This window comes from Microtus pennsylvanicus, chromosome 3 (assembly GCF_037038515.1).
Source record: "Microtus pennsylvanicus isolate mMicPen1 chromosome 3, mMicPen1.hap1, whole genome shotgun sequence".
Lineage (NCBI taxonomy): Eukaryota > Metazoa > Chordata > Mammalia > Rodentia > Cricetidae > Microtus > Microtus pennsylvanicus.
Genome location: NC_134581.1, coordinates 16,169,722 through 16,185,763, shown reverse-complemented (window position 1 = coordinate 16,185,763; position 16,042 = coordinate 16,169,722). Strand labels below are relative to the sequence as shown.

The window sequence follows — 16,042 nt, the reverse complement described above, 5'->3', positions numbered from 1 at the left end:
CCGTGTGAAGGGGGAAATAGGGCTACCTTACATAATCGGGGCAATTTGTTCCGCTCTTGTCCTCCTGGCGTCATTGCCATCGCCACCTCCTTGCTCAGGGAGTCCTTGACAGAGCTAGCAGCTCAGGCCTTCCTCCCTCCAGCTGGAGGCTGCTAAACAGGATGTGGGAGCCCTAGGCCTAGGGGGTCGGTCACAGCATGATAGCTCCTAGTCCCCAGAGAATCTGCACTGGCAGACACCCCCCTTCCAGATCTAACAAGGAGTAGGAAATAAAAATGTCCCTCCTCACCCCGGATCCCCTCCAGAAGCTCTCATTTGGCCTTGTCTAAGAATGGGGTTTTCCCCCTACCGCAATCCCTCTGGGTAAAGGGAACTTCTTGGATAGTCACAACCTCAGGGCCTCAGCCTAGAGAATATGTAATATTCCCCTGAGGCCCATGGGAGGAGCCGCTGAGCAGACCAGGGCTTCAACTGATGTCCTCAATAGATCTACATGGACAACCTCAGGCAGATGAATGAGGACCCCTTACTGTAAGGAGATTGGCTTCCTGCTGATCATTCATTCAGCAGTCTCGGAGGAAAAATTCTTCATAGGATGTTCAAAACAGGGTAGACTTGCCAACTCAGAACGCAGCTGTCCCCCTGACTTCCATGGCCCAAGACCTATGGCTGGGGTGGGGGGGCAGTTGAATGGTTTCCTGAAGACCAGTTGCTGGGGACATAGGGCTGGCTCTGGACCAGGTTCTCTGTTTATACGCATGGTTAGGCCTCATAGTCATGGAGGCAATGTGCTTCAGTTGGCCCAGCAAGGAAGCAGGGACAGCCACAGGGGCTCGTGAGGACTCCATACAGCAAATGACTGGAATTTGTTTCTGCTCTGCTAGTAGTCCTGCAGTAATCATCACCCCATTCAGTAGTGCCCCCAAAGCTGGGTGAGGAGGTAGCCCACATGGGAAGGGGCCCCAAGCAGAGCCTCTGCTCTCCTGAGTGCAGCACACTTATTTAGAAGCTCATGACCATTCAGGCTAAGGGCCTGCCAGTGTTTGCCAGCATGTCGGGCTGCCAGTCCTGTTTGCATAGTTGGTTTGCATGGCAAACACTGCTCAGGCCCACAGAAGGTAAATGCTGGCTCTTGTGGTTGCTGGAGTTCTTACATTCATAGAGAGGGAACCTGGAACTTCAGGTGCCAGGCGTTCTCCTTCTCCCTGAACAGTGAAATAAGGGGAGACTGGGGTGCAGAGAAGGGCCGGAGCCTGCATGAGAACACCTGCCAGACACCGGGTCTGCAGTTCTCTGACCCCAGCTCAGAAAATCCTTGCGGGACGACTACCAGCATTTTTCAGATTCGAAGTTGGGAGCTTTTCCATGAAGATTTAGGAAAGGCTATGAGTGATGAAGGTCTCCTCTGGGGTTGTGGCCCCAGTGTGTGGGTTTCCTGGGTGCACCCATACCCCCAATGCATATCTGTTCTCATCATATTTTTAGTGTGTGCAAAAGGCCCCAGTGTCTGGGTCCTGTCTGTTTGTTTACGCTTTCAACTTGTTCTGTGGAAGATGGAAAGGCACTTACAAGGATACATAAAACTCAAGAAGGGCTATAAACTGAGAGGAGGAAAGAAAGAAAAATGAAGAGCGAGGGGAGGGAGTGAGATGGAGCTGAGAGATACTGACAGAGGAAGTAAACAAGATGGCTCAGGCCTGAGTGCTCCTCACACACTCCACACACTCATTTGTACCCTTCACGTGGGCAGCTCCAGCTTGGCACCAGTGCCCATTGCCTTCTTGTTGCCTCAGACTCGGGCCTTCTGATCAACCTGCTTCAAGCCCAGTGTCTCCTGGGACCTTGCTCAGAGGCCACTGTTGACCATGCCATGTCCTTACTCCTACCACGTCCCCCGCATCCTTAGGAGCCTCTCCAGCAGTGTGCTCCACGAGATGGGCTAGGGCTGGGACCTTCAGGGCGCCCTAGCCTTCCAGAAGCTGCAAAGCCCCACTGCTTAAAACATCGAGCATGATTTAAGGTGACTTGGGAACTCCTCTTGAGGTATGCTTGGGAGACCCATAGAGCCTGACCCAGGCCTGGGGCTGCCAGTGGCAGGCGCCCTCCATGAATTCTAAAGGGAATATATAAATGGGATCTGTACATCTCTGCTTGGTGCTGGGTGTGAATGAGGTAAAGTCGGTGTGTGTGACAAGGTCAGTGGGGTTTTTTTTCTCCCTTCATTTTTATTTCTTTTTATTATTTTTTTATGCGTATAGGTGTTTTGCTTGTGTGAATGTCTGTGTACCCCCAGAATGCCTTGTGCCTGTGGAGGCCAGAAGGGGTGGATTTCCTGGAATTGGAGTTCCAGACAGTTGTGAGTTGCCATATGAGTGCTAGGAGTTGAGTCCGGGTCCTCTGAAAGAGCAGCAAATGCTCTTAACCACTCAGAAACCTCTCCAGCCCCAACAGATGTGCTTGAAGCTGTCTGTGGAGACAGGTGTGGAGCAAGCACGTTGGGATGGCCTTACCCTAGAGGGGTCTCTTTCTTTTTGAAGATTTATTTATTTATGCATGTGAGTACTCTGTTTACATGTCTGTCTGCATGACAGAACAGGGCATCAGATCCCGTTATACATGGTTGTGAGCCACCATGAAGTTGCTGGGAGTTGAACTCAGGACCTCTGGAAGAGCAGCCAGGGCTCTCAACCACCAGGCCATCTCTCCAGCCCCACCAGAGGAGGGGGTCTCTTTACACCGTGTGGGAGGCTGCAGCCACCACCGAGGCTTGGTGCCATCCTTGCCTTTATGTCCTGCTGTTCTCATGTGAAGATCTCATGATTTTATGATCAGCTAGCCCAAAGGCCCTGGCAGCCTCTCTCGTGATCAAGAGCTGTTACCGATGCTGTCATTGTTTGTTGACACTGTTGGCAGCGAGTCTTAATAGAAAAGGATAGCCTCTCAGATCAGAAAGTTGCCCCGTGGAGGACAGGCTGTGCAAAGAAGGTACCCAGGGCCATGAGAGCAACCCTAGAAGGAGACCCCACAAGAGGCCTCCAGCTCCCTACATTATAACCGTCAGTCTTTGAGGAATGTTCAGAACAGCCAGGCTAAGGGGAAAGAGTTGTGTCTCATAAAGAGCAGGGCTGGAATTCGAATTCAAATTCATGTGTCTAAACATTCTAGCGCATAGGGATAAGACGTGAGAAATTTTACCTTTGGACAGGTTCTGACCCGAATGGCACCTACAAGACACCATTCTTCATCTCTAAGATGACAAACCAGCCAGCCCTGTCAACTAGTTATGATGGAATATATAAAAGGAAGTCTAACTAGGGGACTCTTGGAGCAAGGTCTGTTTCTAACCATTCTGGAGTCCCTGATGGACCTTCCTCAGCCCCTGTGCCAGTAAACCCTCTGTGCTGGGTTATACCAGTAAAATGGATGTCATGCAGACGGAGGAAGCAAGTTCTGTCCTTTGCTCCCTGGCCTCTAGAGCCAGGCTTCAGGCCAAGCCTCCACCCCATCTCATGAGAGTGTTTACAGGGGGTGAATTGCTACTCCCTTTAGGGGATGAGAAATGGACTTCTCTGAAAAGATCTGGATAGCCAGGGCACTTCTCAGAGCCATCATTTTGGATGAGGTCACAGTTTGGATCTGTGAAATTAGAAGCCTCCCCGGGACACTAGGACCCCACTGAGCCTCTGCCTGCCTGGATCTCAGACCCCTTCCAGCCCTCCCAGCACTGTGCTCCTAAGAGGTCATAGAGAGACCTTACTCCAGTCCATTGTATAGACCCCTCAAGCATGAGGTAGAGACAAAGAAGGATTAAAGAGACTAGGCAGCAAGGCAGTCATGAAGCCCAGTCCCTCCGGTTGGGCTGTCAGTAAAAGAGAGAAAGCTTCCTCTGAGGGCAAGGTCGCCACTCAAGGTGTACCGAGCAGACCAGACATGTCTGGCAGGCCTGAGAATGGTGATGTACCCAGAGCCTGGCAAGGATGATGGTTCTGAGAAGACCCGTGCCACCGAGGCATACTTTCATGGTTGCTAGACAGTTTCTCTGGCTCCCAGACCCTTAATTTCTTCAGCAGTAATATGGGAATAGTAAATGTGGGATTATTAAGGGGACTGGGGGTTATACACCAAGCCCTGTCTGGATGCACAGAGGGCCTTGTCATCATTGTCATTGTCCTTCTGTGCCTGCTAGAATTCCCATGGGAAGGAAATATGAGCCAACTGGGTGGGAGGCAACGGGAGAGAGTGCAGCCAGGGTGGGTGGCAAGGGGCCGCAGATGCCGACACAAACAATCTGTTTCCCATAAACATGGGCACCCACACCAGCCGGCCGCCACCCGCGACTTCTATGAGTTGGGAAAGTGCGGGTGTGTTTACTCGCACTCCCCCGTGCCAGCTGGTATGCTGGGCACAGCTTCCCTCCCAGCTGCCTCGACAGCCGGCAGCTCCCAGCTCAGGGAGGGGAGTGTGAGCAGGGGCCCCTGGATCTTGCCTACAGTTTGGTTCACCTCGGGGTTGCATCACTGATTTTTTCCCAAGTCAAATGTGGAAGACAGGGGGTGTTGAGAGTGTCCATGGCAGTTGGTCATGTGACTGGACTAGTTTTCCTGCTCTTCAAGCTCCATCTCTCCAGGGACCCCTGTCTTGAGTTTAGACAACAAGTGTCCCTCCAGTGGGGTTCTTGTCCTTTCCTCCTACCCCCCAGCTGCCTCGTTGGCATCTCAGCACACTCCAACAGAAACATGCACATTGTAAGTAAGGGCAGCTGCATGGGCTCTGTGGTTGGGCCACTGTCCTAAGGGTGCTGAAATGTGTGTGTTTCAGGTTCTCTGCTGTGTGAACGTGTAGATCTAGGCATAGCAGCAGGGAGACACATCTTCCCCTTGAGGTTAGGATAGATGCCCACTGTGAGGGCATTCCCGTGTCGTGGCATCTTCCCCTTGAGGTTAGGATAGATGCCCACTGTGAGGGCATTCCCGTGTCGTGGCATCTTCCCCATGAGGTTAGGATAGATGCCAACTGTGAGGACATCACTTGCCTCCAGGCCCAGTGGAGAATTTGAGCCAAAGAATGGGGGAATCTTAGAGGTAAGGGCTCAGGGGTGCTACCCAGGTTTTCATTAGCAGGCACTTAGTGGTCTATGCTGGAGCTATAGCTTGTGACCTTGGATATAGGTCATGAGTGGCTTTGGCCATTAGAATTCGATATTGAATACACTAAAGTATAATCTATCCCCACTCTCCATGGGCCGTTTGGGAGAGATTACTATCTTTTTGTAATAGAGAAAACCATAAAGTTTCTCTCTTAGGGCCGGAGAGACAGCTCAGTGGTTAAGAGTACTTGTTGCAGGCTGGAGAGATGGCTCAGAGGTTAAGAGCATTGCCTGCTCTTCCAGAGGTCCTGAGTTCAATTCCCGGCAACCACATATTGGCTCACAACCATCTGTAATGAGGTCTGCTGCCCTCTTCTGGCCTGCAGGCATACACACAGGCAGAATATTGTATACATAATAAATAAATAAAATAAATAAATATTTTTTTTTAAAAAGAGTACTTGTTGCTTTATCAGAGGACCTGGGTTCAATTCCCAGCACCCACATGACAGCTCACAACCATCTACAACTCTAGTTCTAGGGGATCATTCTCTTCTGGCCTCCGTGGGCACCAGGAACACACATGGCGCACAAACGTGCGTGCAAATAAAACACCATACACATAAAAAAAATTCAAATTTCTCTCATCTCTTGCCTGTTCCCAGAACATCCCCTCAGTACTAAGAGAGCCAGAATGTAGGTAAAATATAGTCATACACTGAGTGTCACCTAGGCATAAGGCCATGGGAATACTGTCATCTAATCACAGCAGCCTGGAGCCAAGCCACTGTGCTGGGTAACTGTAGGTGATTCCCTTAGCCTCCTTGACAGCTGGGCTCACAATAGTTCCCATGACAGAGAACCTGTTACTTGCCAAGCAATGCTTCCAGGGTTGGGGAATCCTGGATGTAAGAATGTTCTTTTAATTTTTCTGAGGTGGGATATGCTCCTCTGTTCATAGTACCCCAGGAACCCTGGAGAAAAGACCTCTGATTTTGGAACTGGGTGGTGAAAGCCAAGACTTATGGGATACAGGCTTCGGTAGACAGTCAAGTTTACCAAGGCTTTAAAGTTAGTGTGGGACCGGTGTGATAGTAAATGCCTGTGATCACTACAGGATCATGAGTTAGAGGGCAGTGTGTGCTACAAAGTAGCAAGGACCCTGTCTCTAAGAATAAACTGAATAAATAAATAAGTCCATTTAGAAACTAAATCCACAGTTCAGAGGAGCAAAGGAAGGGCCGCACCCAGGAATGGTCTCTGCTTCCTTTGCCTGGAGTAGGGTGGGACTTAAAGGAAGAGGGACCTTCCTAGAGCCACCCTGGGGAAGTTGTCTCAGGCTGGTCCCATCCTGGCTAGGAAGATTTTTTTGGTTTATTGTTTTGTGTTGGGTTTTGTGTCTTTTGAAAAACAAGAGATTGAGCCTTTTTATGACATGGATTTTACAGCGTAACGAGGCAGCGTAATTTCCCATTCTCAGCAGCAAGTGCACTTTTTACACTAATTGCATAATTAGACATAATGTACTAATTGCAGTAATGGATGACAGTCAACTAAACTTTAACTTTAAAAACAGGGAGGCGTTGCTGGGGGTGGTTGGGGGACTTTATCCCCCCTCCCTGGGTTTTGTGAAGGGGATGGGGAAGCCTGCCTTCTAAAGCTCTTAGAAGCTTCCTCTTAGAGCCCAAACCAAGGAGCCATTGGGTCTTTCTCTCTTGCCCAAGCTCAAGCAGCATATGTCACAAATGTGGGGTGCCCCTGGGGAGTGTGGGCTGTGTGGGTAGGGCAGGACCAAGAAAGGTAGTGCTCTCAACACAAGAGGACCGTGTCCTCACCTATGAAGAAAGTCCTTCCCTGTACCTTATTCAAGACTGGCTACATCTGCCTGTGATCCCCTCTAGACAGGGTGTTCCCAGGCAATCTATTCAATATGAAGGTGAATTATTATTAACAGTGTGTCATACAGTCACAGTATACAGACCCTGATTGTGACAATATGCTGTATATAGCTGACCCATCATGGAATGATGGCAGTTGACAGATGTGAGCAGGTAAGGAATTCTGGAACTGAGTGGCACACGCCAGTGCCCGAGCACTAACTGTGTTCTGAGTGGCACACGCCAGTGCCCGAGCACTGTGTTCTGAGGGCTCCAGTGGTCCTTTACCCTTGCCCTGTCCATGGCAAGTGAAGCTGCCTGGGGAGTTCCCAGTCATAAACACAACCTAGTGTAGAACAGCCTGCATTAGGGTTTTTGTGTACTTAACGTGGGACACCCTCTAAGTCCCAACAAGGCAAGGCCTGTGCCAGATCTATCCTGGGCATTTAATTTTCACTTCTTTTTATGGTGTTTTTCCTGTATGAATGTCTATGTGAGAGTGTTAGATCCCACGGAACTTGAGTTACAGACAGCTGTGAGCTGCCATGTGGGTGCTAGGAATTGAACCTGGGTCCGATGGAAGAGCTGCCAGTGTTCTTAAATGCTGAGCCATCTCTCCAGCCCCATATCCTAGGTGCTTAAGTGGGAAAGAATTCTAGGTGCCTGGCCTTGTGTCATTTTTCCCATGTTCAAGGATGGTTCATGGTATGTTATAAACCTTGAAGATAGGAACCTGGTTAAGCAGCCTCCTAGAGGTGAGGCCAGGGGCCCTCACTCTGTCTCTGCTTTGCCTAGCTGGTCGTACCTGTCTTCCACTCTTCTTACCTCCTTGCTGGCCTTGAGCTACCTATGACTCTCATATGTGGCTTCCCTAATCTCTGGCATAGCCCCATCTATCATAGGATACCCACTATCAGTGCCAGACCCCAGGACCTCTTTCCTAGGAGGTCTAATCTGCCCTCTGTGGTCCTCTTGTTGCCCTCCCCATTAGGAGCCTGGTGGCATGAAAGATGGGGCAGTTAAGACACCCACCTCGGCTGTTCTTTGTCAGACAAAAGAGCAGACACCAAGAGGTGTGGCAGAAGAGGGTTTAGGGGAGATACCAGACTCAGAATGGGGGCTGGGATGCTGGAGCACCTAGCTGGGCCCCACGCTGAGCCTGGGCCTTTGAGGAGACAAACAGAAGCGAGGCAAGCCTGCATCAAATCTTTCTTGTTCCATTTTCTTTCTGATTTAATTTTCCAGAGATTAGGGCCCGTTCACCTTCACTGCTGAGAGAAGCCTCATGGGTGTGCCTGTTTTCACTCCCAGGATTATGTGGTTGGTTAGGGGATCTAGCTGGTCCTGCCAGGCCTCCGCTCCCTCCCTTCTGGAGCGGCTGACTTCCCACTGGCCCCAAGCTCCTCAGCATCATTGGCTGCCCCATGCTCCTTTCTGGTTGACCAAACTCCCAGCTCATCCTTTTAAAGCCTTATGCCCCCTTTCTCGAAAGCCTTACCTTCAAGTTTAGAGAGAGATACACAGGACAGAGCTACAAAGTACCCTAAGGCAAGGGCTTTGAATCAGACGGGCCCTGTGCAGACTCCAGCTCTGCTGTGGGACTTCACCTCTCTAGCCCACAGCGTCTTTGCCTGTTAGAAGGGGATCACAGGGATACACGGTCTTCCTGGGCCAGCATGGATCAGTGAGGTCCAGAATGAAAGCACCTGCCCCCGGGGTAAGCCAATGTCCCTCCCAGCTTCCCTCCTCCCTCTCCCTTCTCAACTTCTCACCCTGGCTCAGGTCTGGGCCCTACTGTTGCTGGTTTTCTGGGACTTTGTAAAATGTCTCTGATGGGGTCTGTCCATGCTACTTGTCTGGGATCTCTTTTCTCCTATCGTAGCTTTTTGAATTTGCGTATGAGGCTGCCATTTGCGAGTGAGGCTTCCAGGCTCCTTCTACAAGTGTTCACGTTTCCCATCCAAGGTTGCTGTTCTGCAGGCATCCTTCATGCTCACTTCTCATTTATGTTAGGCTGCCGCCAGGAAGCAAGACTGGGTCTGGGGCCTCCAAAAGGACCACAGAGCTAGTATGAGCTCAAAGAGGAAAAGGCACCCCTGCTAAGTCACCACCCTAGACGGGGCCTGGGAAGTGCAGTTGGTAAAAAGCCTGCCACATGAGCATGAGGATCCGAGGTTAAACTCTGGCACCTTTGTAAACACTGGGTACACTAGAGACAGGAGGGTCCCTGGGGCTCACGGGTATCCAGTCTAGCCAGATCAGTGAGTTCCAGACTCAGTGAGCCCCCCCCCCAAATAAGGTGGAGAAAAACTGAAGATGTTACCTGGTGTTGACCTCTGACTTCCACCTGTACCTACTTGCACATCATATAGACACATTTTTAAAAATGGTGACTAGAAATACACGATAGAGGTCCATGATCTCTAGCATGAGGGACTCCATATAGCCTCCTAAATTGTCCCTCCTCCTTAGCCACCCCTGCAGTCCATATTCCTCTGGCCCTCTGCCACTGTCCCTTTCCCTCAGTCATGGCTCTGTCTGCCTCCCCATCCCAGTACCTTCCTTCCACTCCCTGTGGGATGAAGCCCCTGCCTCTTGCCCCGCTACCATAGATGGCTTAGCGTTGCAGCACCTGTGTGTGCACTGGCTCTTTTGTTCACCTCAATCCAGCTCTCTGGTTAAAGGTGAGGACCGCTGAGGCGGCATTGCTCTGGGGACTCTTTGGTTTTTCAAAATAACTCTCTGGGCCAAGGAAACCAGAAGATGTGTAGTCCTGCTGGTTGAGGCCGTGTTCCCTGTGTCCTGGTCTTCCTGCCATGCCCCGGCTGGTCCCAAGGCTCGGGGTTACAGCTGGCAAGGAGCTAGCCTTTGGCAGGGTGCAAGCACTATGCTTTCCCTGGGATCCCTCCTGGGTCCATGCTGGAAAGCAGCTTCCTGGCCCACATCAATGTGGGGATGACTTACCCCCTGGGGAGGGGCACCTCTGAACTGTACCATTCAGATCTCCCTTGGGCTCAGGGCTGAGCTCAGGGCCCTTCCAGGGAACAGAACAGCTGGAACAGATCCAAAGGAATGTTGAAAGGATGAGACTCCAGAGGTCTGCCTTTCAGGAACTGCTGCATATCAGGGGCTCATTTAGGGCTGGGGACTGGCTGGACTGGCAGCTTGAGCAGCCACTAGGATTTTGTCTTTATAACACCAGAACCCCTTACAATCCCTTTCCTCTTTCTCGACAGGATTTAGAGCACATGGGAAGACAGGGTGGCAGGGACAGCATGGGCAAGGTCTGCTAGCAGTAGTCCAAGAGGCCTCAAATGCAGGCACCGGGGAGCCAGCAGAAGGACATCGCCATAGGCCCTTCGATAGAAGGAGAGCAGGACAAAGGCCTGGCAGAGGCATGCGGGGCTCAGAAGCTCACACAGCTGCAGCAGAGGTGAAGGGATGACCCAGGTCCCAACACTCTGCCCTTGAACACAGAGTTGGGCACATGCCTTTGTTCAGTGTCCTCTTCACACAGACACGGTGCTTGGGGGGACAGCAAAAGAGCTAGCTGTCGCTGTGCCCTATCAGTGGCTCCCTGGTGTCTGGACTCCTCTGTTATCACCTCCACAGGGCTGAGACTGAAGTGTTAGGGAAAAAGACAGGGTGGCTGAGGGAAGGACTCAGGGACAAAACTCAGGAGACCCTTGGAATGAAAGCTGATGGCAGTCTCAGCGGGCATACCTAGCAGAAGAGTGGGGGCGGGGAGCGGGCATACCTAGCAGAAGAGTGGGGGCGGGGAGGGGACTGAGATTACTTCCTCCGGCATGGCGATCTCAGATCTCAGACAGTAGCCGTGGTGGCCACAGTACAGGGCTCTGAGAACATGAACTGTGCTGTAGTTCATTGGCTGTTGTTCATTGTGCCGTTGTTCAATTGAGAATTGGAAGGACTCCCATTCTCGCAGATATATCGAACCCTGGAAATCCAGAGACTTCTTGAAGACCCTCAGCCTCCAAGCTTTGTGTCACCTGTTAGCCGGGACACCAGACTGCTTCCCTCTGCTGACCCCACTTAGTAGCCACATAGGCTTCAAAGTATATCGTAAGCCTGGGAAAGGGGTTCCCAGACATTTCAGGAAAACCAGCAAGGCCCAGCCTCGGAGCCTGGGAATGACCTTGACAAGCGAATCTAATGTACAGAACTTCATCCCTTGGCCCTGATGAAGCCAGGCAGCTGCGCCCCCTGCTGGCACAAATAGGCTGGGTGCTGCTTCAACTGTGGCCCAGATCATGGCTGCTACACAACCAGACTATGGTCCAAAGCTGAGATGGTGGGATGTTTTAAACCTCCAAACCTGAGAAGGATGGGTCAGAGAAGATGGAGCCTGGCTTTGCCACTCCGCCCTATGTCCAGAATTGTGCTCTCCTGTCTGATTCTCGATTCCCCTAATGTAGGATACCGGCTCCCTGCATTTCTCTGCAGCCCTTGGGTTGTGATTCTTCCTTTTCTTTGCCTCCATCACAGAGGACCATCAGAGGACCTTGGTCCAAAGCTGAGCATGGGTCCTATGGCACAACCTGCCCTGGTGTCTGCTCAGAGCCTCGGTCCTCTCTGGCTATACAAACAGGCCCTGCCGCTCGCCCCCTAATTGCCACAGCTCTAGAGGAAGGAACAACTTCACCACAAATTATTTTGTTCTAAGAGGAGGACAAAAAGAAAAGAGAAGCCGAGAGGGGTGGGGGATGGCAGGAGGAGAAGATTGCCTGAGCCTGCTTCGCTTACTGTTTTAACCCTTGAGATGCCAGGCACTGGGCAGGCAGCAAGGCTGAGGCTCTGGCAGCCTCCAGCCCCCAGCCCATCCCCTTGTCAGATGACAGAGTCCTTACCTCTGCACCTCTTCTGTCATTCTCTGACCTTATCACGCCTTGCTTGTCTGTCTCTCACCAGGTGCCTCTGTCGCCTCCTTATTGCCTGCCCCTTACCACCAATCCTTTCTGTCTCTGCCTGCCCCTACCTCTGCACAGCCTGGTGGCAAAGCTCTGCCATGGTAGCCGGGCTTAAGACCTCTAGTGGTGAGGAGCCAACTTGGGGTACAGACTTCCTGCAGTCATTTGAATGGATGCACGAACTGGTCTGTGCCAGGCTTGGAGACACTCACACGTGTATAATGCATACATATGCATGCACATAACCAAGACCCGACCCAAGCATGAACAAAGATGCCTGCTGAAATCTGCCTCTGAGACTCACAAGCTGTATTCAGAGGACCTAGCCTCACCCATCCTGAAGCCCACATGCTGGCGTGTGCACACAGATGGCAGTGTCAAGCCACCACATCCTAACCATCAGTTCACACGCATGTGTACTCAGACTCCACCTCCTAAGGAGGGGGAATGGGCAGAGTAATTCTTCCTACCTGGTCTCCCTCAATATTCTGTGCCTTGAATAGCAGAGCTCTCCATAGCTTCTGCAAATGGCCTAGGGCAGCTTTCGTAAAAGGAGCACATTGCCTGAGGCTACATGGAGGAGTAGCTATGCCTCAGCACATGTAGGAGATTCATTCGTAGCTATGCACATATATGTACGTGTGTGGGTGTGCGAACATCTTCATGTCGGGATGTGGTTTATGATGTATGCTTTTTAGCTCCATCTCTCTCACCACATAACCTGCCTTCTGCTTCCCATCCAGCCTACCCCTCCCCCCTCTGCTGCTCATAGGCACTTTGAACTAACAGTCGAGACAACTCATAGCCCCTGAAAAGGGATCCCTGAGGCCCAGACAAGACAGACCTGGACCCATGAACCACCAACACTGGCCACCAACTAGCCCACACTGGACCTTCATCCCAGATACAAACTATAGAACTCCAGCCCTGTGTTCCCCTTCCCTGAGATCATGAAGGTCCTGGACTCTGCTTGTTTGGGCCAAAGCCAGGTCCTATAGGAACAAGGATGAACTGAGCTGTGTTTGCAGTGACAGTATGTGAGGCCATGGCATGGGAGTTATGGACCGCTCTGGCCTCACCTTTAACCTCTGCTTCCTTCTAGATCTACAAGGACAATCGGAACCTGTTTGAAGTACAAGAGAATGAACCCCAGAAATTGGTGGAGAAGGTGGCAGGGGACATCGAGAGCCTGCTAGACAGGAAGGTGCAGGCCCTGAAGGTAGGCCAGTGTGTCGGGAGCATGAGAACATTAAGGGAAGGTGGGGTGGCCTTGACTGAAGGCAGTGTTCCGACCCTCATTGTCACAAGGCGCTTGGCTCCTGGAATTTCGGCAGGAGAAACAGGTACAGGACTGGGCAGTTGTGGCAGTTGTCATTGGGTTTGGCTGCATGTGTGGTGACCTGGCAGACCTAGGCAGTCCTGCAGGGCCTTGGAGCTTTCTCATTCCTCTCAGCCCCCTGGTCTGTGGGTGAAAGAGTGTGCTCCTAGGTGGTCTGCAGGAGCTGGTGGGGAGGGGATGGCATGGAGGCAGCCACTGGTGGGGAAGGCTGGAGTCCCTGCTCTGCCCAGATCTAAATATTTCTCTGCCTGCTCCGGGTCTCAGCCCCCCCTTTATACTCTAGTATACCCCAGCAGCTAGTAGTAAGACCTGCCAGGCTAGCCTGACAAAGCAGCCAGACTCCTACTCGCTCCAAGGACAGCAGGTGGGAGGGGCCCTCAGGAGCTGTGGAGTCATTCCTAAATGGGCAAGAAGCATCCATTCTGACCCTAGATCAGCGGCACCATTGTAGTTGCCCCCAGCCTATGTAGAAGATAGCAACATCTGTTTTTATAAGAAAGGAAGAAATCTTGGTATGTCCTACAACATGGATGAGCTGAAACTCATCATGCCAAGGGAAAGAAGCTGGTGACAAGGGCGACGTGTATGATCCTATTTCTATGAAATGTCGACAGACATGGAAAGCTAGCTTACTGGTTGCCAAGGGCTAGTGGAGAGAAGATAGGGCCAGTTGAATTCAAGGTTTCCTTTTGGTAGTGATGAAAATATTCTAAATTTAGATTATGGTGGTAGTTGCACGACTCTAATTATACTAAGAACCACTGAAATGCATGTTTAATGTGACTGAATTTGCTATGTCAATTAAATCTCAATAAAGCAATTTTTTAAAAATTAGCACATCCATCCACAGCTATGGCCAGGGTCAAGTCAAGACAGCTAGCTTAGATCCTCCATATCTAGACCCCAATAAAGAATGAGTCCCCTTTTTCCAGTAGCTTGGCCCCACTGTCCCTCACAGGACCCTGCCTTGTGTGACCTAGGTGCATGCAAGAGAGTGGGGATGGCCTTCTGATTGGAGGAAAAGTGGGTTCTAAGGACTTCCCAACAATTAGGAACCCAACAAACCCAGAGCTGTACCTAGAGAGCCTAGTCTCGCCTGATTTGGGGGATCTCCTGGTCACAGATAAGGAAAGTCAATTGGAAGATGGGCTGCCACCGAAGGGGCAAAGCCAGGTACCAGCTGTGGGGGTCAAATGCCTCTCCCTACTAGTATTATACCATGTGCTCACTTACCCAGCTAGCACACCACACCTGTCCACTTCCTCTCCCAAATGTGTCCCTTTTGGTCTTGTTCTCTGTCTCCTTGCCCCTCCCTCATTCCAGACCCTTAGGGCCCAGACTAGTCTCACGCTCCCAGTCTTCTTACCCATGCCTCCTGAGCTGGGGTTACAAACACATACTACCTATACCTGGCTGGCCAGCCCAAATTAGATGATCTTTCAGGGTTCCTGATTCATGAAAGAGTCTGCGAGACATTCTGCAGGACACAGCAGATAGTGACTGAACTGCCTTTGAAATTTCCTGCTTCATAGAAATGTCTGCTGGATACTATGGGCCTGAAGGCCGAAGATGGATGCCCCAATGGTACAAAAGAACTTTGGGTGACTGTCCAGGCATCAAGATGTCTCTGTCATTTCTAGAGTTTTGAAAGTTGCTTATTTCTTGTTTACTTAGGTAATATTATATCCTTCTGGAGTCTTTGATGGAGTTGAAGAATGGTTAGTTATAGTTATAGTTTTCCTTTGTTATGGTAAAAGATAAAATAGATATAAATATTGTAACTAATTCTTGCTTGATAACTGTTTTGTTATATGTAATTTTGCTATGTTAAAGTTAAAGCCTTCTTTTTTTTGTTTAAACAGAAAAAGGGGAAATGATGTGGGAGTGTCATATACCAATCTGTTGATTTCATTGGTTAAGTAATAAAGAAACTGCTTGGCCTGATAGGTTAGAACATAGGTGGGTGGAGTAAACAGAACAGAATGCTGGGAAGAAGAAGGGAAGTGAGCTCAGATGTGAGGCCGCTGCTCTGCTGCTCTCCAGGGCAGACGCGATGAAGCTCCGACTCAGGATGGACATAAGCTAGAATCTTCCCGGTAAGCGCAACTTGGGGTGCTACACAGATTATTAGAAATGGGTTAAGAGGCTGAAACTAATGGGCCAGGCAGTGTTTAAATGAATACAATTTGTGTGTCATTATTTTGGGGCATAAGCTAGCCAGGCGGCCGGGAGCCTGGCTGTGGGAAGAAGCCCACAGCTCCCACAACAGTTAACATCAGGTATGTGTGCAAAAGGTCATGTTCAGGTCTTAGGGGGAGTCGCGCACAGACTTCAGAACGGGTTTTCCTTGGTAGAGGCTGGACTGTACTTAAGGATGACCCTGCCAGCTTCCCAGAACCCAGGCCCTGCCATCCTCCTCAGAAACCACAGTCTTGATTCCCTGCCCCCCTTAACCCAATACTACAAGAACAACCAACCCTAATAGCAGAGGGGGTTGGGGCATAGCCACAGGCTTGGAGTCCTGTTTAACTCTCCTCCTGTACCCCACATACTCATCCCTGCCTGAGAGACAGGACAGATATCTACCTCCTTCCCACTGAGTTGACAGCCCCAGCCTATTTCCTGGTACATAGTCAGAGCCAAATACAGAATGACTTTCAATGGAAGAATGATGGGAAAAGGCCCTCACCGTGTGGTCAGTGGATCATGAGTCATTCTCATAACAACCCCAAAAGGAAGTCTTTGCCCTTTCCTCTTACAGAAGGGAACACAGAAGGCTTGGAGGTGTTAGGACAAGACACAAGAGGGTCTT

At 50.7% G+C, this 16,042-nt stretch overlaps 1 protein-coding gene across 9 annotated transcripts in view; it reads left to right on the top strand.

Moving 5' to 3' along the window:
* The window catches only part of Cacna2d2 (calcium voltage-gated channel auxiliary subunit alpha2delta 2), a 130,381-nt gene that overhangs the window by 51,129 nt on the left and 63,210 nt on the right, over positions 1–16,042 (top strand). For all 9 annotated transcript variants that reach the window (XM_075964733.1, XM_075964732.1, XM_075964729.1 and 6 more), the window contains exon 3: positions 12,994–13,110. In XM_075964733.1, the coding sequence (XP_075820848.1) occupies positions 12,994–13,110 (117 nt within the window). The remainder of the gene's footprint in view (positions 1–12,993; positions 13,111–16,042) is intronic.